A 27,639-nucleotide genomic window follows, 5' to 3' on the forward strand; every position below is an offset into this window, starting at 1 on the left:
TCGGAAGAGAAAATACATAGCATAAAATGATGCATGATTATTATCCAAAATTATTTAAGTAAAAATAAGAGCATCATTTATAGTGAATTTAAGCATAGCATGATGGTTAAAAGCATGGACCATAGGGATGAATTTCTTGGGTTCCAATCCCTACTCTATAACTTAACAACTAATAATCTTAGATAAATTGCTTAGTCTCTTTGTGCCCCAGTTTCCTTACCTATAAAATGAAGACACCAATAGTACTAATCTCATAGAAGATTAAACTTAGAATAGCGTTTGGCAGCGTAGCTTCCATACACGTGTTTGATAGATTAAAAACTATCCAGAAGATTTATAAAGATGGCTTGACATTGATATGGAATATCAGTCAACTTGGTATGCTTGAAATTATCTTTTATTTTTAGAAGATGTTGGGGGTAGGAGTTTATTAATTTGTTTTATTTATTTTTGCTGTGTTGGGTCTTCGTTTCTGCGCGAGGGCTTTCTCTAGTTGTGGCAAGCGGGGGCCACTCTTCGTCGTGGTGCGCGGGCCTCTCACTATCGCGGCCTCTCTTGTTGCGGAGCACAGGGTCCAGACACGCAGGCTCAGTAGTTGTGGCTCACGGGTCTAGTTGCTCCGCGGCATGTGGGGTCCTCCCTGACCAGGGCTTGAACCCGTGTCTCCCGCACTAGCAGGCAGATTCTCAACCACTGCACCACCAGAGAAGCCCCTTGAAATTATCTTTTAAATTAAATATCATCTTTTAAATTAAACATTTAAAACACATTTTGGTATTTGAGCCTTTATTCTTAAGTTGCTCCTAATACATACATTCAATAAAATGTTAATATAAGTGTATTTAATTCCCAAAGTCAACTGTAGGTGTTTCTTGTTTGCCTGGGATATCATTTTGATTATGTTCAGCCTGCTTTTGCCTATGTATATATATTTTTTATGCAATATATTTTTTTATTGGGAATTCCCTGGCAGTCCAGTGGTTAAGACTCGGGCTTTCACTGCCGTGGACCCGGGTTCCATCCCTGGTTGGGGCACTAAGATCCCACAAGCCCTGCGGTGCAGCCAAAAGTATATATATTTCATTGTGGCAAGACACATGACATAAAATGCACCATTTTAACTATTTTTTAAGTGTACAGTTCAGTGGCATTAAGTATATTCATAGTATTGTGCAAACCTCACCACTGTCTGTCTTCAGAAGTTTTTTCATCTTTCCCAACTGAAACTTCATATGCATTAACAATAATTCCCCATTTCTCTAACCTCGCTCCATGTCTCTACTTATTTTGAGCACAATGATAAGTCCAGATATCTGTTCATGTGGCCCAATGTGAGCGGTTTGTTATGTTTTCAGGTTGAAGAAGCTGGTTTAATCAACCATCCTCCTTGGAAGCTGAAAGTCATCCAGTTGTTTGAAACACAGAGAGTGCGGCATGGAATGATGACCCTGGGGCCTAGTGGAGCAGGGAAAACCACCTGCATCCACACCTTGATGAACGCCATGACAGGTAAGGGGGCAGTCAATCTGGAGACATATTTAAACTGTTGTGATACATGTGAATGCCCCAAGAGGGACACAAATGTAGATGTATGGTAGCATATATTTATAGGAGGGGATGCTACTTTTTTGACTATTGGGTGGATTTTAGAGATAACACAGTACATTAATGGACCAGAGGAGAAAAACTTTTTTTTCCAGCTTTATTGTATACAAATATAATTTGGACACATAACATGTGCAAGTTTAAGGTGTACAGTGTGTTGATTTGATACCTTTATATGTTGCAAAATTATCATCACCATAGCATTAGCTACCACCACCATCTTATCACATAATAACCATTTCTTTTTTGTGATGAGAGCATTTAAGATCTACTTTCGTAGAAATATTCAAGTATATGATACAGTATTATTAGCTATAATCACCATGCTGTACATTAGATCTCCAAATTTGTTAATCTTATAACTGGAAGTTTGTACCCTTTTCCAATATCTCCCCATTTCCCTCACCTCCAATCCCTGGTGACCACCGTTCTACAATCTTTTTCTCTGAGTTTGACATTTTTAGATTCCACATATAAGTGATATCATACAGTATTTGTGTTTCTCTGTCTGACTTATTTCACTCAGCATAATGCCCTCAAGGTCCCTCCATGTTTTCACAAATGGCAGGATGTCCTTATTTTTCATGGATGAATAACATTCCATTGTGTATGTATACCACATCTTCTTTATTCATTCATCCATTGGTAGACACATAGGTTGTTTCCATATCTTGGCTTTTCTGAATAATGCTTCAGGAAAAACATTTTTTTAAAGTGATTTTATGGACTGTGCTATATGTTTTACATATGTTATGCCATTTAGTTTTCAAAATGATCTTGAGATGTGGCTATCATTATCCCCATTTTGTACCAAAAAGTCAAAATTTAACTTCAGAAATATTCAGTGTCAAAAAGATGGTAAATGATGAGACTCAAAATTAAGGTCAGGTCCCATGAATGAAAAACCCAGAATTTTCCCAGTAAACCATACCATTTGCCACTTATGACTTAACACAAGATGCTACCTCTCAATAAATATAATTCTAATCCCAGCTCTTAAATTCTATGTATTGAAAAATCACCCTAATTATAAACTAATTTCCTACCCAGAATCAGATATTTTTCTTGTGAAGTGAAATAAACGTATTTAATTTCCAGATGTCCCTAAGTTTTACATCTAAGTCCCTAACCTAAAGTTATCTAAGGATAATGGGCATTACATTTTTCATGATTATTCTTGTATTCTCCGGTTCTGATTAGACATTGACAACTTCCTTCTTAAAAGTATTCACAGTCCTTAGCCATGGCAGTTCCAAAATTTCACAGAACTTTTGGCTGTTAGAATGCATCATACATTGTCCCACAAGGAAAAGCTGCCCGGCTGGGTTTCCAGTCAGCTCATGGAACCCCAATGCATCGATATTGGTTGGTGACTATGGTCTGTATTTATTCTAGGGTCCTGCATACATTAGATTTAGTCTCAATTTCCTCAGCTATGGGACGAAGTGAATTCTGTACCTCAGGTCTCTACCAGGGGGTCTTCACACTGAGACAGGCTTATGCTCGCAGCTAGCACCTACCTCCACCAAAACTGAGAGGTCACACCTGCAAAACTTACCACATGGTTTTCATGTGTACTATTAAGGTTTTGCTTTGGGATTTTTACACAGCATTAAAATGATATATTCTCCTTCTCAAATTATGCTTAAAGATGCTTTTGTTGTTGTTATGAAGCTGCCTTCTGTTAACAGTAAACTACAAATGCACTGGGTACAATGACTTGAACAAAATGAGTACTAAATATTAAACTACAGAGATATATTGTGTATAATATGTCTAAATGATGTAATCAATATGGCATCACTGGTTTTGGAGAAGTTCTTTGCAAAGATGAATAAATTATTAGACTGTTTGCTGTTTATTAACCTGTTCTTGGTTTTACTATGTAGGGTAAACATTTGTTATATTAAATGACATTGGTTTTTACTGAAAACTTTGATTATCCAAAAGATTGAGAAAGTACTTGGGTTGAACTTCTGCAGGACCCATGTATGTTATTTGTTCCCTTATTCATCTTGTATTTGTTCATCAAATATCTTTAATGTTCTGTACTTTGAGGTTCTGTACTAGAAATGGGAAAGCAGGCATGGAAAAAAAATGAACGTGTCTAAGGAGTTTACAGTGTAGTGTAGTGACACAGGTAATTGTAACTCGGCATGGAAGGTTGGACATGAGGAAGATTTGGACGATTATGATGTGAGCAGAGGCAAAGGAGATCAGAAACCTTTCGAAGGAATTCTAGAAAGGCTTACAGAGCAGGTGCTCCTTCGTCTGAGGTTTGAGGGTTGAGTAGCAGATGGATAAAAGGCATTCTTAGAAGAAGAGGCTGAGCAGGTAGGAGGGACTGACGAGAGCTTGAAATGCCTGGAGAAGCTCTCTGGCATGGATGAAATCTAATTTGTGGCAGTGGGGGAGATGAGGAGGTATAGCAGATGCTATTGGTGCCCAGGGCCGCATCCCTTTGGCCCTCCCCTGCTACAGATGCAGCTGTTGGAGAGTTTCTCCCCCAAATGCCAGCGGTGTCTCCCGGTTTTTCAGCCTTATGACTTTCCTTGAAGCTAGAGAACTGGCTCAGCCTGGAAGAAGGGGTTGGGTGAGAATTAATGCTCCTGAGGCAGCCATACCCTTAATCAATGAGGGAATGAGTGGAAAGGAAATGTCCCACCTCCTGTCTTTTAGAGGGACACTCCATCTGTGACCAGCTCACCAATGAGCCCTTTATTGGCTCTCTCTCCTTTCCTTTCTCACTCTCTCTTTCCCCTGAATCCAAACTCTCAGGTCCCATGTCTTTGTCTCAGGCTTTGCTTCCAGGGGGAATTCAAAGTAGTACAGATGGCATGGCATGAGAAGCTCTGTAAGTCACGGTAAATACCGAGATTTTATCCTGTGGGTAATGGGAAGCCATGGAGCTGGAGAGTGGTGTGATTAGCCCTGTGTGTAGAAGGCCATCCGGTGGCCGCGTAGAGAATAGACTGGGACGGGGCGGGGGCGGGGGGAGGGGGCTGTCTGGGAACTTCAATAAGGAGGTCCTAAGACGGTGACGGCAAGAAAAGGGTGCTTACTCTGGGGCAGAGTCCATGAAGGTGGAGTGATCAGGACAGTCAAGAAATGCCTAGGAGAAGAATTAAGAGGAATTAGTTTAACCGACATTTAAAAAGTCAACCGTTTTTTTTTTTTTTCCCTTAGAGTGCTCTTATAAAAATGTATGGTATCGTATTTAAATGAATATGATATAATTCTACCTACAGCCATAATGAAATAATTTTTGATAGTTTCTCTTGTATGGGCAACAGACCAAGTTCAGTTTTCACCTGTGATACATTTGAAGAGGTTGCTGGCCTTTTGTAAAGTGTGATTAGATTTTTAAAAAAATGTTGCCAGTCTTACGGATGTCAGGTATTGAAAAAGCTGAACTGTGACTAAGTTGAATTTTTCAGCACTGTAAAATATTGTAAATAATTACCCTGATTCTTTTTGTGATTTTGGAAAAAAATAACTATTCTCTAATTTTCTAGGTAGGTTTTAATGTAACACCTTTTCCAGTGTACATATCTATATATGTGTGCCTGTGTTTGTCAGTCTTTCACACAGTATGTAATATTTTAGCCTCTATTTTTATGATTTTATACTTTAAATCTTTAAACTTTTTAAATTGAAATACAGTTGATTTACTATATTGTATTAGTTTCAGGTGTACAGCAAAGTGATTCAATTATACATATATCTACTCTTTTTCAAGTTCTTTTCCCATTTAGGTTATTACAGAATATTGAGCAGAGTTCCCTGTGCTATACAGTAGGTCCTTGCTGATTATCTATTTTACATATAGTAGTGTATATATTTTAATCCCAAACTCTTAACTTATACCTCCCCACCCTTTCCCGTTTGATAGCCGTAAGTTTGTTTTCTATGTCTGTGAGTCTATTTCTGTTTTGTAAATAAGTTCTTTTGCACCATTTTTTTAGATTCCACATATAATATACTTTAAATCTTATTCTTCAGTTTTTTACTTAGTAACTACCGTGCCCTATGTACAGAATCCATCTTATTTAGGAATAGTTTTAGGGTTTGAAAGATTTGAATACCTTTTCTGAAGCTGACCACAGAAGAAAAATCCTTGATTTTTGTAACATTAGTTTAGCTGATTTTTTTCCAGATGAGTAAGACCATATCTCAGTAAATCAAAGCTGTTAACAGAGAGAATCAGGTATCTTTAAGTGACATTTCAGATATAAGAGTTAATCTAATACACCATAAACCAGAAGAGTTTTGAGCTGTGAAATTTGAGGAACTTCCATCCTACATTAACTCCTTCATCACTTCCAGCATGGTAGCATTTTCCCCCTTATGTAACATGCAGTTTTCTTTTCCAGAAGATAAAAAGTGCTTTAGTCAATAAAATATAATGAGGGTAATTATGATAACTTGAAATGCAGTAAGACATGTATTTTCAATGTAATTTTGCATTTTTTCATGTTTTGAACACCTGCTGACAGTACACTGCAAATTGGTGCAATGTTGCCTAATGATGGTTCATTCTACATGGGAGTTGTTTAAAATTTGTATTTACTTGGTATAGATTGTGGAAAAGCACACCGGGAAATGAGGATGAATCCCAAAGCGATTACGGCTCCACAGATGTTTGGTCGGCTTGACGTGGCAACGAATGATTGGACCGAAGGGATATTTTCTACTCTTTGGAGGAAAACATTGAGGGCTAAGAAAGGTAGAAGATGAATTACAAGTATAATTTTTGACGTGTACTTCTAAATAACAACCTTTGTGGCTATTTAAAATTAGTAGAACAACTGTAGTCTCCATATTATATCTTATCCTAGACCAAGAACTCATAAATCAGTACGATATTTGTGAATGTTGAAATACTGAAATGACTGATTAGTGTATTTAAAATACCCCCTCTTTTGGTTTGGTTACAAAGGGAATTATTTTCCTTTTGAAAAAAATATTTCTATATTCCTGTGGACACTTAGGATAAAATAGTTAGAAAAAGCTGTTAAGGAACATTGATAGTACTGTATTCAAGTGATTCCATCATCACTGTTTTCACTGAAGAGTTAAAAAGTGGTACTCTTGTTTAAGTATGGCCTATTTTTAGAAAATCGATTCTCCTATAAAATCACAGGAGGAAATGGGCTTCTTTGGAAAGAAAACTGTGTATATCAAAGAATGAAGTCTAACAAATTATTCTCTTTTAGATGTACACGGGTGTGTGTTTTTTGTTTAAACACACTCCTTAAGGGCTACTGGTTCACTCTGAATAGTCTCTTACTTAGGGACTTGAGCCCAGTGGCCCCAGAAAATAAGCTCAGATGGAAGAGGTGACATCAGTTCTCCCCCCACTCCTGAATGAGTAAGAGAAAAGCATAGTGCAAAGCAATTGCAGGGACAAATAAGACTATAGCAGGAGGACGACACATTTGGGCTTCACGAATCCACACTTTGGGCAACAGTGTTCTGTTGAAAAACGTTTAAAGTGGCACCGCTGATGTTCTCTTTGAGAGAATGTGGCTCATCAACCCAACACCAATTGTTAAAAGAGAAAAGAAAACGCTTCATTTCTAAAGCGTCCTCATATTTGAAATTGCTGCTGTTTTACGGGAATACAATAAAATTTTGTGTCTGATTTGTTCCAATAATCCTGTGTAAACACAGATCCAGTAACCAAATGTTACCTTAAAGAATAGGTGCTTAGAGAGGTTTTGCTGAAGTCCTTTTCAGAAAGGCAACATATACTTTTCCTTTCACAGGGACTCTGGTGATCAGATCATCATTTTACTTAAACTGCTAGTTGAATGAGCACGATTAGGAATTTCATAGCATTTGATTTGACTTAGAATATTCCACAGTTGTTAAATTAGAGATAAAAATTAGAACTACAAACTTGGTCATGGTGTTGGTAAGTAAGAGTAACTAGTGGTTAAGAAATTAAGGGTAACTATTAAACTGAATACCTAAATTTACAAGGGCGTTTTTGTTGGACAGTCTATCGATTCTCAGTATAATCCTGCTCTCAGTAGCATCTGGCACAGTTAATCACTCTTATTCTTTTTTTTTTTTTTTTTTTTTTTTTTTTTTTTGCGGTACGCGGGCCTCTCACTGTTGTGGCCTCTCCCGTTGCGACGCACAGGCTCCGGACGCGCAGGCTCAGCGGCCATGGCTCACGGGCCCAGCCGCTCCGCGGCACGTGGGATCTTCCCGGACCGGGGCACGAACCCGTGTCCCTTGCATCGGCAGGCGGACTCTCAACCACTGCGCCACCAGGGAAGCCCAATCACTCTTATTCTTGAAACTCTTCCACCACTTGACTTCAGGGATACCTTACTGGCTGAGTCGCCTCCTACTTCTGTTTCACTGAGAGCTCAGCCAGAGGGAGGAAGCCGGGCAGGAGACCCTACCAGAAGGCTAAACGTTGAAATGCTTGTGTCTTCAGACCTCTTGTCTCTATCTATACTTATGATCTAGAAGAAGCTTACCCAGGCCATGGTTCTCAATGCCATCTCTAAGCTGATGGCTTCTACATTTTAATCTCTAGCCCTTGAATTCCCAACTCAACAGCTCTATGGGCTGTCTGTTGGACATCTCAGACTAAACGTGTGCAGACCAGAATGGACTCCGTGGCTCTGCCTTTCTGACATCACTCACATCCCTTTCCCCCTTCCCTTCTTCTTTCTAACCAGGTTCGACTTCCTGCTGTTCCTGGAACATGATCACCCTAAGCTTGTACCCACTTCAGGACCTTTGCAACTACTGTTTCCACTGCCTGAAAAATTCTAGCTCTAGATCTTTACGTCCCTTCATTCTCCTCCAGAAATACTTCGTTGACCACCTTATCTAAAATGCCTCACCCTCTTATCCTGCTGAGTTTTTCTTATATATTTCTTTGCACATTGGTTTGATTGTCACATCTACCCCTTAGAAAGTCAGCTCTGTGAAGGCAGGATGTTGTCTTTTTTATCACAATAACCCTTAAACTGTGCTGATACAGAGAAGGTGCTCAGGGAATATCTGTTCAATGAACTAATGACTTGTTCTTGATTATGGGCTTTAAACAACTGCTATATAAAGAACAGGAAGAGTCCTATGTGACAAAATATGATAATCATTTAGATCAAAGCTTTATTTAAAAATTAATGAAAATTACATCAAATTATAGCACTTCCTCAAGCATAGTAGTTATGTATATCTGCATATATGTGTGTGTATGCTTTTCTCCCTGCCCTTGGCGGGATGTTCTAGGGGAGCATATCTGGATAGTTCTTGATGGGCCAGTAGATGCCATCTGGATTGAAAATCTGAATTCCGTTTTGGATGATAACAAAACTCTAACCCTTGCCAATGGTGATCGGATTCCCATGGCTCCAAACTGCAAGATTGTTTTCGAACCTCATAACATTGACAATGCTTCGCCTGCTACTGTCTCAAGAAATGGGATGGTTTTCATGAGTTCTTCTGTCCTTGATTGGAGTCCTATTCTTGAGGTATGATTGGAATCTTTGGTTTTTTTTTTTTTTTTTGGTATACTTAAAGAGGGAAACAGATCCTTTAGCATTCTTTTAGAGTGTGCGCTGATTTTTCTGCAGACCTGTTGGTGTAATTGCATTTTAATGCTAATGTTTGTGGAAGATCCTTGAATGCTCTGGGACCTTCAGCCCAGGTTGTCCCTTACAGGTTTCTTCAGTGCTCAGGGTTCTTCAGTTCTAATAATTTTAGACCTGTGAATTACACCCCGTGGGCTGGGGGATAATTGTGAGGCCTAGGTGAATCAATAATCCCACTAGGGACTTCTCTAGTGGTTCAGTGGTTAAGACTCTGAGCTCTCAATTCAGGGGGCCTGGGTTCGATGCCTGGTCAGGGAACTAGATCCCATATGCCGCAACTAAGAGCCCGCATGCCGCAACTAAGACCCAGCGCAGCCAAATAAATAAATAAATATTAAAAAAAACAATCCCACCAAACTGTGAGTGAATAAGGAAAATTAAATTTTATCACTTTAGGGACTCATGATATTTTAAAAAGGTACTCATTCAGTTGCTCGTGGATTCCCATGAACACAACTGTCTTAGAATATTAACTCGAAGAGACAGTTTATTAAAATTCATATAAAGAATTTTTATGAGATTCAATAGTCATAACATTAGTTTTAAGTTTGCACTTGGAAATAATATTTCAGATAATATCTTTTCAATTCATGATAAGGTATATTATTTTATTACTACTAATGTATGTTAGAGTATGTTGATTATCATGATTATAATTGAATGCCTTGCATACTTAGATATTTTACTAAATAAATATTATAGTGTAAGGCAGAATGCTTATTAGACAAGCCACCTGTAAAATCACTTTTGACATTGTTGGTCAAATTATTATTTTCATTTACATAAGTTTTTTGGAGATAATTCTGATTGAAAACTTATGAATTCATATTTTAAATCAAGTAGATGAAGATGTGAAGGAGGGGATTTTAAAGCAAAATGATACTGAAGTACAGCTGGATATGTCATTGAAAATGCTTCTGAAGATTTCAGATTTCACAGTTAAATTATCCATCCTTTAAGAAGAATACAGAGAAAGAGTTCTCAACCCTGGCTTTGCAAGAATAATCACCAATGACAGTTCTTTAAAATACAGATGACTGGGCTTCCCTGGTGGTGCAGTGGTTGAGAGTCTGCCTGCCGATGCAGGGGACACGGGTTCGTGCCCCGGTCCGGGAAGATCCCACGTGCCACGGAGCGGCTGTGCCCGTGAGCCATGGCCACTGAGCCTGCGCTTCCGGAGCCTGTGCTCCGCAACGGGAGAGGCCACAACAGTGAGAGGCCCGCGTACCGCAAAAAAAAAAAAGAAAAAAAAATGCAGATGACTGTGTCATACCTCAGTCTATCAATTTAGAATCTCTGAGGAGGAAGGTGCAGGAGTTATTGTTTTTAAAAAATTTTTTAAAAAAAGTACCACAATGGATTCAGCCTTGGTAACCACAGATGCAGCAAACTCCAAGTGAAAATGAATTTGTGATTTTCCCCCAAATACTTTAAATTCACAAAGGCTTTTAAACAATACTTTTACACTATTAGCTAATGAATATTTACAGTTTGCTATTTACGAAATGAGCTTCTATTATATCTGTCCACGTTGAGGCTGAATAAGGCCTTTACGTTAGCGCTAAGTTGCTTACAAATGGTTAGCAAGAAGCAAGACTCACAAGACTGGAGGTGTTTAGGGCAGGGTAGGGCAGCTCTGAGAGAACTATTAGAGGGCAGACCAATGGGGAAGTTGGGTTCATGGGAATCCGCGAGCCTCTGTGAGCCACGCTGATTACATGGCACCATCAACTTGAAAGTGCTATGTTTCCTTTTTGTCGCTGTGCGATCATGTTGAATTCATGAAATGATGGATGATTGGGAATCAACATTTTTTTGCTTCTGTTCAGAATCTCTAAGAATGACCTGATCTCTTGATGCCAAGGGAACTTTCCTTACCCGAAGAAAATATTGTGTCAAGTGGTATTTTGTTATGAATCACATGTAGTTTCCTAAGATTGGGTTTTTCCAAATGACTAAATTCCCCATTTTCCTGAGTATGCTTTGATGCTTTTTCTACATTGGTTATTCATTAAATTAGAAGAAATAAAATTGTGATAAACCTTTGTTTCCTATTTTGAAAAATCTGGGGATGGATTTCCTTTGTTCATCTTTTATTCCTTTTTCTTTTTTCTAAGTTATTTCCATGTGTATGCCTCCTCATTTTCTCCTAGCATATTTTAATCAAGAGCCAAAGACTTTTCCCTCCCTCTTGCTTCAAGACATGAGCTTATGTGTAGTGTAGTAGCTGCATGTAGGGATGTTGGAATCAGACTCTGGGTTTGAATTTTGACACCTACCAGCTGTGGGATCCTGGTCATGTTGCTTAAACTCCTTGAGCCTTAGTTTCCTCATCTGTAAAAGGATAATAACAATTCCTACCTCACAGAGTTGTTTTGAGCATTAAATGAGGTAATACATGAAAGAATTTATATCAAGGTCTGGTACATCAGAAGTGCAGTATAATCATTAGATATTATAATTATTATTGTTAACTGATATTTAGAAAACTTTTGTCCAAAAATGGCCATTTTTCTGGTGTGCTAATAAATTCAATTAATGCATTCATCTGCAAACCAACAGGGTTTTCTTAAAAAACGTTCGCCTCAAGAAGCTGAAATTCTTCGTCAGCTGTACACCAAGTCGTTTCCAGACCTGTATCACTTCAGTATTCAGAACTTAGAATACCAGATGGAGATGCTGGAGGCCTTTGTGATCATGCAAAGCATCAACATGCTTCAAGGCCTGATCCCTTTCAAGGTAAATTGCTCAACTTTCTAGAACTCGCTCTCCTTTTAGCTGAGCCATATTGTGCAGGGTCTGCGATATTTGAACATGATTCTTAGAACCATAGGGAAGTGGGGAGGTTTCAAACATGGACACTGCATATTTTGTGTTTTTCTTTCATTTCTTTTTTTTTTTTTTTTCCACAAAGCAAACCACAGATTCGTGGATTAGGGGCAGGTTCGCAGTCATCTAACAAGCATTCAAAATTTATTTTGGAGACCAGCTTGGTATTCCCAGAGATCAGTTCTGCATTTGTTCTCCAGTTTTATTCATCTTTCCCTCGTTCTCGTTTTTGGGGGAAAACTGTTATCCCTTTTAGATCTTTGCTATTTTCATTAAAATATCAAAGCCAAGTTTTGGTTTGAGAATTAAGTAAGTAAAACAAAAGTTTCTTTCGTGCTCAGGAGCAAGGTGGGGAGGTCATGCCGGAGCACCTGGGGAGACTCTACGTCTTCTCCCTGATGTGGAGCGTCGGGGCAGTGCTGGAACTGGATGGCCGGTGTCGCATGGAACACTGGCTGTGCTCCCAGGAGAGGCTGGCCTTGGACCTGCCGCCTCTAGCAGGGCCTGACGACACCATGTTTGACTATTACGTCGCATCTGATGGTGAGCCCCTCTCTTCTATCCATCCATCACACGTGGGACCAGTTTTTTCCAAAATGGCTAATATTTGCACTCTATTTATCTATCTACCGATAAACTATCTATCATCTATCAATCTATCATCTAGCTAGCTAGCTAGCTAGCTATCATCTATATTTCTAAATGGTAATTAAAACTCTTGGCTGTAAAATTGAAATGGAAATGTTTATGTGTGTATGAAAGAGAGTCCATTGTTTCTTTTCCAAATATTTATTTCAATTGAGTTCCAAATGCACATTTTCTTGTTAAATATATCGTGTACTGAACTTTTAATGAAATAAAAACAAGTAAAAAAAATCACCAAATCAGATCCATTTCAGCCATTCATTCGATATAGTCAGCAACTTATAAAAAAATGACAAAGTAGGCATATTTTTATGAAATAGGTGTGGATATCTATACATCTGTATCTATGCATGTATTGCAATACTTTAAGTTTATTTAAATGTGCATACATATATATAAAGTACATATATGAAATACAAATATACATAATATTTATATATGGCATCCTAGGATGTTTTATTTTTGGTTTTGCAGTTAGGGAAGTACATAATGAAAAATGATTTGAGGTATATACGACTATCACTGTCCTGTATTTTTCTTTTTAATAAATTATTTATTCATTTATTTATTTTTGGCTGCACTGGGTCTTTGTTGCTGCGCGCGGGCTTTCTCTAGTTGCAGCGAGCAGCGGCTGCTCTTCGTTGCGTTGTGCGGGCTTCTCATCGTGGTGGGTTCTCTTGTTGTGGAGCACGGGCTCTAGGCGCGCGGGCTTCAGTAGTTGTGGTGTGCGGGCTCAGTAGTCATGGTGCACGGGCTAAGTTGCTCTGTGGCATGTGGGATCTTCCTAGACAGGGGATCAAACCTGTGTCCCCTGCATTGGCAGGTGGATTCTTAACCACTGTGCCACGAGGGAAGTCCCCTGTCCTGTATTTCTATACACACTTTTTGTTATTGAAAACCTACATGTTTAAAAAGAAAATTCCAAGATACTTCTTACTATTTCCTAATATTACCACTTTGAGAATAGTTTCTTGGGAAATTTTGACTCAGTGAACACATACTGAAATACTTAGATGTCTGAATTTGATGAATTTTACTTTGTGGGGAATTTTTGGAAGATGGCCTCATGAGATTCAAGGAAGTCTGCTCATTATAATTAGGAATTAAATTATTAATAGGAATATGAAGATGTAAATGTTCTCTGTTCACCTCAGGTAAATGGATGCACTGGAAGACGTGTACTGAGGAATATGTGTATCCATCTAATATCACCCCAGAATATGGCTCCATCCTGGTGCCAAATGTTGACAATGTGAGAACTGACTTCCTAATTAAAACCATTGCTAAACAGGGCAAGGTATGGCTCTTTCACTTTTATTAAAAGTAACATATTTAAAAATGTCCTTTGAAAACATGAAGCATCGTGTGACCACCTAGAAGGGTGCGATAGGGATGGTGGGAGGAAGATGCAAGATGGAGGGGTATAGGGATATATGTATACATATAGCTGATTCACTTTGTTATACGGCAGAAACTGACACAACATTGTAAAGCAATTATACTCCTATAAAGATGTTAAAAAGAGAAAAAAGAAAACATGAAGCATCTTGCATTTATTTTAGGATGTTTTATGTTGCTGTTTAGAATAAATGTAAGTATTACCCAAATTAATATACTTCTTTTATTATTCCTCAGTAACAATATTAGAGTTGAATAGCTTTAATTCATAATTAAGTAATGATTTTTCATATATTGAGAGAAAGTGAATTTTGACTTGTTTTTCTAAAGAGAAATCCTTCTCTTTTGATCATTGTATTATTTTGCCATGGCTGCCATAACAAAATACCACAGGCTCGGTGGCTTAATCAACGAAGATTTCTTTCTGTACAGTTCTGGAGGCTTGAAATGCAAGATTAAGGTGTTGGCGGGTTTAGTTTTTTTGGAGCCCTCTCTCTCTCCTTGGCTTGCAGATGGCTGTCTTCTCACTGTGTCTTCCCATGGTCTTTGTGTGTGCATCCTTGTTTTTCTGTGTGTCAAAATGTCCTCTTCTTGTAAGGATGCCTGTTAGACTGAACAAGAGCCTACCTTAACGACCTCATTTTTCATGTAATCATCCCTTTAAAGACCCTGTCTCCAAACGTAGTCACATTCTGCGGCACTGGGGGTTAGGGCTTCCACATATAAATTTTGTGGGGACACAATCCAGCCCATGACAATAATTTTATTGTGTTTCTTGGATTTCTTTCTCAACTCCTATTTTAGGCTGTGCTGTTAATTGGTGAACAAGGAACAGCCAAAACGGTCATAATCAAGGGATTTATGTCAAAGTACGATCCTGAAAGCCACATGATCAAGAGTCTGAACTTTTCTTCTGCAACCACCCCACTGATGTTTCAGGTACTGGCTCACTGGTGCTGCCGGTTCAGCCCAGGTTTGTGATAAGCTTTGGAGGCTCAAATCTCATGCTGTTCTGCTGTACCCACTGAACTTCATGTGCACTTTCACAGCCATAGTAAATCCCTGCATACGTCTTCTATTATCTCTAGTTTTCTGTTGCAATAGAATCTCCCCCTAGTTGGATGATAACGTATAATCTTAAATTATGGAGAAACAAAAAGATTATATATGGTGTTAAAAGCCTCAACACCGTTTAGAATATCTCTGTAGAAACGCCTGTGAACATGCAAAATCCAAAATTGAAAGAAATGTTATTTATTCCCCACCTAAACCTACTTCTTTTCCCTACTGTCTGCTTTTCTGTGGGTGTTACTATTATTCTAGTCATTGGGATAGACACGCTAGAGTCATCTTTGATGGTCTCTCTCTTGAGTCTAGGGCTGCTAATATATCTAAGGAAATACTTTTCATGCTGTTTCCTTTTTCTCCCTTCCCCCATCCACCTCTACATTATCTACTTCATGATTCCACAACAGGGTATTAGCATCAAAGAATAATCTCTGGTTCCTATTTATCTTGTTGTTCACTGACTTAACATTCCCCAATGGCTCCTATTATCCATTGCAGCAAGGAATACAATCTTAGAATCTTAGCACATTAGAGATTTTGCTTGTGGTATCATTGAGGAGGAACAGAGAACAACTCTCAAGTTTGCATGGCTTTTGTCAGTGGAACTGCCAAGATTGACCAGGGCTTGCAGTGGCTAACTGGTTCTTTTTCTCCTATTCCTAAATTATTTAAGAAACCAGAGAGTAAATCTTAAACTTCAGTCCATGCTTTAATTGTTTGCAAATAATCTATGATACCTTTATTAGAAGTTAATACATTAATAAAAGATACATTTTATAAATTGAAATGTATGAAATGGTACACTTGAAAAGATACATATGAAAAAGAGTTAGGAAAAGGTACATTCATAAATTGAAAATGGAAGGGAAATTTTTAGGGGAATTCAAATCCAAAGAACTTCATTTTTGATTAACTTCGTTGTTCTTTAGTTGTTGGAATGAAAATATCAAAGAGCAATGAAAATTCTTGAGAACAAGGTTAAATCATGACTTTTTAATCACTTGATGTAACTGGTGACTACAGAGTGCCAAAAAGCTAAGACCATTGATTAAGTTTCTAAATAAGGCTGTCAAAACATTATGCTCCTCTGTTAGAGATGGAATTTCCAAAACTGGCTAGCCTTCTATCATTAATGAATATCATTTACACACTGTTGTGTTGGGAAGGTCTGGATCGAAGGTGAACCCCAGATTGCAGCGACTCAGCAGTGGCATTTTTGTGTTTGGGGAACTGCACACTAGATTATCCTAGGCTGGCAAGGTGCTAACATTATACACATTCCCTTGATACTATTTTATATTTTTAAAACTTTGTTTTACTTTTGGAGAACATCTCTTTAAAGGTTATAATATAACCTTACTTGTGGATGCAGATTGTTAAGCATTAAATCAAAGTGTGATTTTTTTTTTTTCATTATGTAGGGTAGCAATCTAGCTTTTCACATTTCTTGGGAGTGGATTGAATCTTTAGGGCTGCAGTGCAATTCTGACAGCAACCACCTGGAGTTAGTGCAGGCTTCACAGGTGAAGGGCTCAGTGCCTACAAAACTTCTCTCACTTCAGAACCAGCCACAAGCTCAGGGGTTCCCAGGCTACCAACACTTCTGAACAATTGGCTGCAGACTGAAAGGTCTTATGACCCCTGTCAGTTTTGATAATTCACCAGAATGACTCACAGAATTTAGGAAAATGCTATGCTTATGATTTTATTATAAAAGATATGAATTGAGATCAGCCCAAAGAAGATGCATAGGGCAAGGTCTGGGAGGGTCCCGAATATGAACCTTCTTTGTCCTCAGGATGTATTACTCTCCAGGCATATCTGTGTATATCAGCAACCAGGAAGCTCGCCTGAGCCTCAATGTCTGGAGTTTTTACTGAAGTTTTATTACATAGGCATGACTGGTTGGCCATGTGATTGAAGTCAGTCTCCAAACCCCTTCCCCCTGGGAAGTCAGCTGATATCACGTGGTTTAAAGCCCTAACACTCTAATCATAGTTTGGTCTTTCTGGCATGAGTGGTCTGAGGGGCCCACGATGAATAACAAAGATGTTCTTATTATGTGGGAAATTCCAAGGGTTTAAAGGCTCCCTCCTAGGAGCCAGGGACAAAGGCTAGCCAAATTCTTTAGTATATGGCAAGGAGTTGTCACATATTTTTGCTAGTAACTCTTGGTGATATTTACACCTCTCAGGTGGTAAAGACCTGTGCTTTATGTCTCTGTAGCATGAAATACTTATTAATTTCCTAGAAAAAGGCACACGTAATCTAGAAAACATCCTGCTTATTAATATACAAATTCATGAACCATGTAATAAATTTCTAGAAGCAGTACCATATCGAAGTATAATACATTAGAAGAAGAAAAAAGCAGGTTTTCATAACATGAACATCTGTATTCTTCAGGGTTCCATTATCTGATTCACAGCTATTGATGTTTAACCCAAATCCTTCCTATCCTTCAGTAAGAAAGCGGTCTCAACACTTCACTATTTCTTTTTCTGTTCAGAGGCTTCACAGGATCATCTGGTCTGTTTAGTGCCTGTTTTGACTGCTAAGCATCAGGGCTTTCAATTAAGCTAGACTCATTAGTTTTAGAAAACTTCCAATTAGCCAAACTGCTGTAATTAACTTTCTCACTATAATTTTCAGCCGTTCATGCTAAACAAGGGCTGATGGAGCTGAGCATTTGTCTCTGTGTGTCCCATTTATTTGGATCCAAACCAAATTGAAATTGTAGGTGAGAAAATAGATACCGTCCATCCCTCCCGTGTTGCCATGATGGCACATGTGTCAAGGACACACGTCTGTTACTTGACAGGTTGTTTTCATCTGAACTTCCTTTGTTTTTACCATGGTGTCACTTTCACATCTTTTATCAGCAGGAGGACAGACTCTATGTCCCTCTTTTCCTGGGATTGTCCAGTTAATTTCTGTTGTCTCAGATGAATAATGAATAGCATCCCTGTTACTATCCAAAGTATGAAGTTTGGACCAAAATTATATGGTCACCCTCTTTTTGGCTGAGGAAGTTTCAGTCCGTCTTTTAAGAGAGATGATTTTTTTTTTCAAAACAAATATTGTTTTAATTTTTTTACTTTTGAAAGTAATTCACACGTACCTTTAAAAATGTAAACAATACAGAAAATAAGACGAAAAAGAAAATTTCTTAAGAGAATCTCTGAAAAGATTTCTCTGTTCTAAAAATAATCTCGAAGTATTCTGAGTGCAACAACCGTCTTACAAATGTTTGTGTATATATAGGTTTTGTTTTTTGAAAATGACAATTGTAGAGCTTGGAAGGAAATTCCACATTTTTTCCTAGACTCAGAACCACTTTTCCTAATGAAATCTTATGTAGAAGGCTAATCTATCAAACAGGTAACAAGGGATTTGCTTTGATGGAATTGGAGCTGAAATCCCTGAAATCCTGAAATCCCTGAAATCCTGAAATCCCTTCCAACCTCCTTCTTGCTTCCTGTAGGGGCCCGTGTGATTGAAGAAAATCCTTTCTATGCTTCAGAGCATAGCCTGAAGACCAGTTTCCAGAGGAGACTCTTAAGATATAATATGTGAAAGTATTTTTTTATGGTAAAAAGCTCTCTAAAAATGTCAGGTTTCACAGTTAATATTAACACACTCAGGTTGAGGAAGATTGAAGTACTCATTTGAGTTCCCAGATAGTTAGTTGGTGGCAGAACCTGGGTGAGAAACCAAGTTCCCATGTCTTCCACTGTGCTTTTCCAGTTCACCCATCTGATCCTTCCAATGGCTTTTCTTTGTTCCTATTAATATTAAAATGGCTGATTTATCACAGTGCATTTTTTTTTTATTTTTAGCTTTTAGTCACTTATTATTATATTTTCATGTTATTTTTGACATAATTTTACTTTTTATAATGTGCTATTGAGAATTTTAAACTTTACTAATATAATTCTGTTTTCATTTGGTTTTGATGAGTTACAATAAAATGGAAAGGTAGATTTCTTAATAAAAAGCATAAGCTCTCCATTTTTATCTTTTAGCTAAATAGCAGATACATGGAAGCCTAAACTTAAGTATATTTTGTATTTCAATTTGATTGGATGTAATATGTATGAAGAATGATTTAAGTGCTGATATATAGAGATACCTATAGTAATAAAAATATCTTTCATTTTTATGATGCATTAAATTCACTAAGTGCCTTCACATGTATTATATCATTTATGGATAATATTCTGTTGTGTGTATACACACACATACATATACATGATTTATGTATCTCTATATACATTCCCACTTTTGAGCTGTGGTCCAGTGACTTATGTGGTTTAAAACGACTTATAAGTCATAAAGCTAATAAGTGGGGGAAGTAGCAGTTTAACCCCTTTTTTTTCTAACTTTAAACCCAGTCGGGGCTATTGCATAAGGCCATTGCAGTTTACGCAGATTTTGTGTTATGTCCCATTCACAGAGACAATAATGCGAATAGTGAACGCAAGAACTGGGCAGTGCACAACCTCCTCAACTGTACCTGTTTCTCCCGCTGGCTGGGGAAACAGACATGTGCACAATCAAGTATGGCTGATGTGATAAGTGCTACTTATGGAGTAATCTAAGTACCCTGGGGCCCAGAGGAGGAGGGGATTCATTTTGTTAGGGAATCACAGGACTAAACGTAATGAAAGAGTTGACCATTACTTGGGGGAATTTAATATTTATATAATGTTAATATTTTAGAGATTACAGAGGCTGAGTTGTCTATTAAGAGACTAATTCAGAAAATTGAATTGCCCCAGTTTTAGAGCTTTTCATTTGGATTGAAGAAGAGTAGTGTAGAATGGCTTTTCCTCAACCCCATTCCTAAGTCTATCTGGATGACTAACCATCTGTGTTTTACGTCTAAAATGTCACTGTCACAGCTGGGGTTCACTCTAGTATCCCATGTATGTGTGAGCTAGACAGACAATGAGGTCAGAAAGTTGTTTAGGTGCCCCAATTGCTTCAGATGATGTCATGCTGACTACCATTCTCCTATTTCAGAGTCAAGTTATTGTCTATTCTCAGAGAACGGCATAAACTACCCTTGGTCCAGGCCCTCGCTAGAGATTTCAACTCTTTACCAATAAGCTGGGTTGAGAGAAGTGACTTTTATGGAAGATCATTCATCTAAGTCAATATTTCACAAATTGTGTTTGGGTACTACTAATGCTGAGAGATTTCTGGCTCAGAAATGGCTACGTTAGGAATATGTAAATAAGGATCTCTTAATGAATACTGTAAATCAGTCTGAGAGGAGCATCATTTTACTGTTTTATTGTTAACTGACTATGAATGAATGAAGACCGTGATGGGCCGGAACCAAGAGCCTGAAAAGGAATGTTTAGAAATGAGACTGGAAGGTGAGCAGGGAGCGTCATGGTGTTCCTTGTAAGTCACTAATAAGGAACCACTGGAATACTAAGCAGGATTACATCAGCACTCAGCAAGTTCATTCTGGCTGCAGATGGAAGAGAGAGGGCTGTACTCAGAGAGACTTGAGAGGAGATGGTTACAGTGATTCCTCCAGAGAGAGGTTGACTTGGACCAAGACAGTAAAAGTGGGAATAGAAAGAGCACAAGGATGCGTTCAAATTGTGGTTGAGAAGCAGAACAGACAGGACTCGTTTTTGGTTGAGTGGATAGTGTTGGAGGAGAGGGATGGGAGAGAGAGAAAAAAAGTTAAAGATGGCTCCCAAGTTTCTTGTCTTTATTGATCTAGGTATCAAATATTTACCGATAAGTATATTGTACCAGACACCTTTCTAGACACTGAGGAGGCAGTGATGAACAAGATAAACAAGGTGCTGCCTCCCTTGCATTCTAGTGGGAGAGACAGACAATAGTCACATCAATGAATATATCTATTTGGTTTTATTAACTGGACCATGGTTTATATCACCAAAAAGATGGATGAGATGGGACAGTAGATCAAGGAGACCAGGGAGAAGATGGCTGGCAGAATACTACAAAGATGATAAATTATTCTTTAAACTGATTTCTTTGGGGAGACAGAAGAGTCTAGACAAAATTGTAAATCACACAATATAGACATTGTATATGACTTATGAAGAAGTTTCCAGGCCTGACTGGAGGCAGGGAGGGCAATTTAAAAGGTTGTGGCATTAATCCGTATTAGAAAGACAAATAACTGATCAAGGGCATATTGTTTTTCAGACAGGATGAGATACATTAAAAAGCAGTATTTAAATTGCAGTAGAACTTCTCGATGTTGGATGTGGAAATGTTTGGTTGAGATTTAGGTAGTTGGTGCTAATCCCTGAGATGAGCACCTAGGGGTGGGTGCAGATTTTGTGATGAGACAGAGACGGCTGCGTCTGGATATGTTGATTTTGTGATGCTCTGGATCATCTAAGTGGGGAAGTCCAGTTGGAGATACGAGTCCAAGTCTACGGTTTTCCTAAATATTCCCAAACACATAGACCTATGATGAAGGAGAACATGAAGTTACTGTTTCAGGCTTTCGGGAGATCTTATCCAACTCCCCAGTTCATTCGGTAGCTATTTAATGGCCAGCAGTTACGAACACAGGAAGAAGTCTCAGCTTCTAGGTTCACAAGGTATTAAATTTTTCTCCCTCCTTTGTTTTTGTTTTTATCAACCTAGCTTTTTAATTTTATATATATATATATATATATATATATATATATATATCCCTTTTCGCGAGTGTGCATGTGCATGGTTCTTTCTGTGAATATATATATATATATATATATATATATATAAAAGTAATAATTTTATATATTAAAATGAATTCCTTCTAGTAATTTTCTGCTATTTCAAAGAAATTAGGGTCATAATGAAGGGGAAGGAAGTGCAGGTATGTGGCTATTACTCCATATTATGTCACCTGTTCCACCTATGGCTTTTAGCTCTTAGAAGGCCCCCCAAGACATAAAATCTTCATGTGCCTATGAGTTCTCATTAACGGACAAGGGAATATCTGCAAGGCTCTAGTTTGCCATAGGGAGTTGTCAAGAGATTATTAATTGCTTTATCCATTTAAATTCATTGAGGAGAGCTAAATTTAGCCTAGTACATTACTTTAAACAGTTTTCTTTTATGTCAGGGGAATATGAAATTCTTCTTGCCATTGTACTGTTGTCATGGGAAATGTGTGTGATATGTTTATATATCTTTCTATTTTAAAATGGTGAAAAATGTTCACATCTTTTGCTATTGTTCATTAAATTGATGACAGAAAATTACAATTTGAAATTACCAAACTGGGGAAATATTCAAGGACAGATGTATAGATTTTTGTTTATATCTTGGCCTTATTTCATGGTTGTATCTTGAAGGGTTACTAATGTCATTTTAACTGGTTTGCTCTTCATGAAATAAGGAAACTCTTTTTTGGATAGGATGAGAATGCATGTTATCTCAATACACCTCCACTTTCTCTTATATTTATACATTATCTTTAACATGACTTAAATCATGAATCAGTGGGAATAAAATGAGGTCTTTAAGATTGAGTTTCCGGAGCATGAGACGTGTGAGCCCTTTCTGTTTTCTTTGCAGTGCTGGCTCTGCTTACTCAGTACATATATTCTGAACAACTGATTGATTTCCAGACTAAACTCTATGACCATGGAAATGTTAATACTGTAGTCAGTAGTCTGGGGTTCTTCCCTCATGTCCCCCTTACTCCTTCCAACACCCACCCCTTCTGTCAGTTTTAGTATTCCTCTCCACATTGCTAGGACATTTTTTTATAGAGCACAGTGCAGTTTCCTCCTGTACCACCGAAGCTGCAGAAGCCAGTTGGCAGATTTCTCAACAAAGAGAGAACAGTCTTCAGATTATGGCAGCCCTTGGAGCTCAGAGCAAGATCTGAGAAGCCTCTTGGACAGTAGCCCTGTTTAGCTTTGTCTATGATTATAAGGAAACTTTGAGGAGGGCTGGACCTTTGAATAATGGGGGTTAGGGTTATATTATATTGTCACCAACGTAGGCACAATAAGACAAAACTAAGTCTGTAGAAATAAACAGAAGAGTCTCATCCCATTCAAGATTTACATTGATCAGAATTTTCTTTACTCCTAAATTAAACCAGATTTTCAAAGGTTATAAACGTTATGCAAGAAAAGTTAGGTACCTCATGCCCTGCTTTCCAGAATTAAGGGACATTTTGGGGTTTTTCTGAGTAATTTCTGTCATTTCAAAGTTTCCTGGATTTTTAAAATAATTAACCATGTCAGGGGATATTTTCACAGATGTTTCTGTTGACTTTTCTATTTAACAGAGGACAATAGAGAGCTATGTGGATAAACGCATGGGCACAACATATGGCCCTCCAGCAGGAAAGAAGATGACTGGTTTTATTGATGATGTGAACATGCCAATAATCAATGAGTGGGGAGACCAGGTATATCGATCCTATTGTGCACTTTATTTGCCTAATTCCTCATTGATTTATTTTTTGATGAGTAAATATTTTTTACTTTTTCAACTTGCAATTCCTAAATTCCAATAAGGTCCATTATTTGAAAACACTCAAAGAGTTACGTCCAGGGATATAAAGGAATGACATTTTAATTCTGAAAGTTGTCTTTCTTAGGTTACTAATGAGATAGTATGACAACTGATGGGACAGAATGGATTTTATAACCTAGAGAAGCCTGGGGAGTTTACCAGCATTGTGGACATACAGTTTTTAGCAGCTATGATCCATCCTGGGGGCGGACGCAATGATATACCCCAAAGGCTCAAGAGGCAGTTCTCTATATTTAACTGCACGTTGCCCTCTGATGCTTCTGTGGACAAGATCTTTGGTAAAGTGAATGTCAGTGGGGCATGGGAGGGAAGAATCCCTGCTTGGTTTCCAGTGAGAATATGTCCACCTAGAGGTCAACACGGAAAGAGCATTGGGTGGTTCCTTAGTCTACGGGCTTCATCACTCTCAAGCAGTGTATTTTGTTTATATAAAGATTTACTTTATTATGTATGTACTGAGTTGAGTGCTAAGTAGATTTTTTCTGCCTATGTATTTCTTTAAGAAACTGTCGCTAGCTTCTTAAGCCAGGAGGTTAAACATTAAATGGTCTTAGACACGATGAGATGCTTTCCTCGTGGGTATACATATTTGAGGTCTGCATTGATATAGTGCCATACCAAAAGTTTATGTAGCTGATACCTAACCAACCCATATAACGATTTTGGCCAAAGAAATAATATTGCACAGAGTGGAGATTAGCCAGAGTCTGATCCTCAGAGTAATTTATAGGGTTGTAATAAATTACTGATTGATTATATATGCAGCGTTTCAGAAATAAATTCACCCAAGAAACACTAGCGCAATCGATAACCATAATTATTTAACTGAGAAATGAAAATGAGTTTAGAAACTGATTATGGAATCACTCTTTTCAGAAAAAGTGTAAAGTTTTGCATGCATTCGTGTTAGGTACTAATTTACCATTTCTGAAATTGCAACTGAGAAAAAACTAACTAAGATTACCCTAATAAATTTCTGGCAGACTAGAATGTCTTCTTAGTGCCCTAGGGTAGTGCAGTATGGCAGTATCTGCCTTCAATCACAGTGGTGGGCAAAGGTTTGGAAACCAAATGACATGGGAATTATCTAAACTTGGGAGAAGTAAAATGGACTAGAAGGAATGACTATTTTCGCTTTTTTTTTTTTTTGCTGTACACGGGCCTCTCACCGATGTGGCCTCTCCTGCTGCAGAGCACAGGCCCAGCCGCTCTGCGGCATGTGGGATCCTCCCGGACCGGGGCACGAACCCGCGTCCCCTGCATCGGCAGGCGGACTCTCAACCACTGCGCCACCAGGGAAGCCCTATTACCGCTTTTAATTATTCTTTTTTGCCTGGAAAATTTTACCTGTAAATTAAAATATTTTATAATGCATGGAAAGGCAACAAAAGAATGGAGAAATCTTAGAGGATTCACGAAACCTCCCTTTTTCTTATCTTTTTCTAAGGCAACTTTATATATTCATCATTGTTACCCATTTAATAATACTGAATCAGTTCAGCTAGAGTTTTCAATAGTATTTCTTAGTCAACTTTTCAGTATTTGAAGGCTAACTTGCTTGTGACTATACCTACTTTGTAGGTTTAAAAAACCCCCAAAGAACATTAATTAATAGAAATTTCTTTAATATGTGGTTAACTATTAAAATGTTGAATTATTTTTGTACTCTGCATTATAATGTTTTTCATTTTCACTTAGGTGATCTGAACTGTCAGTCAAAGTGTTATGACTTTTTTCCCCTTTCAGGTGTGATTGGGATAGGATACTACTGTACCCAAAGGGGCTTCTCAGAAGAAGTGAGAGATTCAGTGACGAAACTGGTTCCCCTGACACGCCGACTGTGGCAGATGACTAAGATTAAAATGCTCCCTACCCCTGCAAAATTCCATTATATTTTTAACCTTCGAGATCTTTCTAGGATCTGGCAGGGAATGTTGAACACTACGTCAGAGGTTATCAAGGAACCAGACGTAAGTGATACATAAGAGAGTAAAACAAGTAACTTTGTTATTTATTATAAACTCTAAATATTCTTAGTAGTGCAATTTTTAGTGGCATTATGAGAATATTTTGGGATGTCTTAGCATGGATATTTTTTCATCATTATTTTCTTATACTAAATAATGGAAAGAATCCCTGTTGATCTTATTATATGTCTTCCTATTATTCATATTATAAACTTCATATTATAAACCTGACATTTTAACTTTAAAAAGTAATTATCTTTATAAATAAACTTTCAAAACTGAAGAATGAAACCATTTTGTTGTTAATCATCCGTGATCTTTCTTTCCCATATAACTTGATGTACTAAAAGAAATACATATATTAGTAAAACTGAAAAGAGACAGAAGAGTAGAAAGTTCATTTGACAGAAAAATGAGCATTTGTACGTACACTCGAATAAAAGAGTTCCTAGCATTATAAGAATGCTCTTCGAACTAAAAGGGAATTCTAGTACGTAAAATGCAGTATGTATGTAATATGTAAAATTGTAAAGTATGTCGTATGTAAAAATGCAGTATGCCTTTTTTTGCCAAAGCATAAGGCTAAGGCAACATCAGCCTGTTTTTCCGTCCTTTTATGGAACCAAGGCTGTAGTTAAGCAAATAGGTTTTAGGGGACTTCTCCACTTAAATGCACCGAAAAAGTTGAGATATCAACCAAACGGTCACTAGGCACATCAAATGTGGACTATTAAAAAAAACTCAGCTTTGCCTCAGATGCTCACAAAGTAGGTAACCATGCTGACTGACTACAAGAGGACATTTTGGGGAAAACTCAGTCTCCATGTTACAGAGAATTGGGAGTCATTTTAACAGCAGTGAACATGTTAACTTGATTTTTTTCCCTCAGAGTCATTGACAACTTAATAGTGTTGTGGAATGCAGTCTTCCAAAATTACTTTTTGAGTAGCCATTTTTTGGTGCTTATTTAAAATCAGCATAAACTGGTCTAGCAATTGGTTTGTCATGAACTTTTGTCGTAAGTGAATCATTAAATATATTTTACTAAAATTTTATTTTCTGGCAACCAAAGAACATTTGATCATTAGTAATATAATGGCTTAAAAGCCTTCTAACTTGCAAAACGTTACCAAGGTAAGAAATTTCCACCAGTGTTTCATATTAAATAATTAGCTTAGACAAACATTTGTTATGCTTTCTATAGGAACAGGTATATTGAGCAATTAATTCTCTCAACTTCCAGTTAATTTTGGGTCCTGGATTATCTAGACTAGGTGACTGCTTTATGCAGATAATCCAGATTTTTGCCATAAATTTCCTTCACACTGTGTTAAGTAAATATATCTTTGTAATGATCTCGGTTGCATACATGAGAGTTGTTTATATGCAACTTTTTATATTATGCTCTGGCCACATGAATGTAGGTGCCTTATCCAAACAGACTAATTGATCACAAACATAAGACTTTTATGTAGAGTATTAGTTTGTTGGTTGTTCAGAGTGATTTAATATTTTGTCTAGGAATGTTTTTGTTTTAATTTAAAGGCTGAAAAGGAATATACACTACTCTCTATTTACTATACTTGAATGAGACCAATTTGAAATGAAGTTAAGTACATTTTAACTTATTTTATTTATTTTTTAATAGGACAGTTATATTCATAAACAATTTGTTGTATACTAAGACTGTGCAAAACATGTTTTATATCCTTGTATCCCCTGTACAAATGGCAGTAACGTCTCCCACGTCATTTTGACAACCCCAAATGTCCTTTTTTGGTGATAACACACCAAATGAAAACCATTAGCCTAGGATTTTGTTTCTAATGTGCTCCCAAAGCTGTTGTTCACGTTAAAAGGAAACCAGTAGGGCTTCCCTGGTGGCGCAGTGGTTGGGAGCCCGCCTGCCGATGCGGGGGGGCGCGGGTTCGTGCCCCGGTCCGGGAGGGTCCCGCGTGCCGCGGGGT

General features: G+C 37.8%; 1 protein-coding gene across 1 annotated transcript in view; it reads left to right on the top strand.

The window, feature by feature from the left end:
* Nucleotides 1-27,639, top strand: part of DNAH5 (dynein axonemal heavy chain 5) — a 207,251-nt gene that overhangs the window by 93,776 nt on the left and 85,836 nt on the right. Inside the window, 10 exon segments of the mRNA XM_007451616.1 lie at nt 1,356-1,509; nt 6,185-6,331; nt 8,863-9,104; nt 11,787-11,963; nt 12,395-12,596; nt 13,853-13,995; nt 14,901-15,035; nt 23,455-23,577; nt 23,770-23,983; nt 25,452-25,675. Of these exon segments, the coding sequence (XP_007451678.1) occupies nt 1,356-1,509; nt 6,185-6,331; nt 8,863-9,104; nt 11,787-11,963; nt 12,395-12,596; nt 13,853-13,995; nt 14,901-15,035; nt 23,455-23,577; nt 23,770-23,983; nt 25,452-25,675 (1,761 nt within the window).

This window comes from Lipotes vexillifer, unplaced genomic scaffold (genome assembly GCF_000442215.2).
Source record: "Lipotes vexillifer unplaced genomic scaffold, Lipotes_vexillifer_v1.1 scaffold590, whole genome shotgun sequence".
In the NCBI taxonomy this organism is placed as follows: Eukaryota; Metazoa; Chordata; class Mammalia; order Artiodactyla; family Lipotidae; genus Lipotes; species Lipotes vexillifer.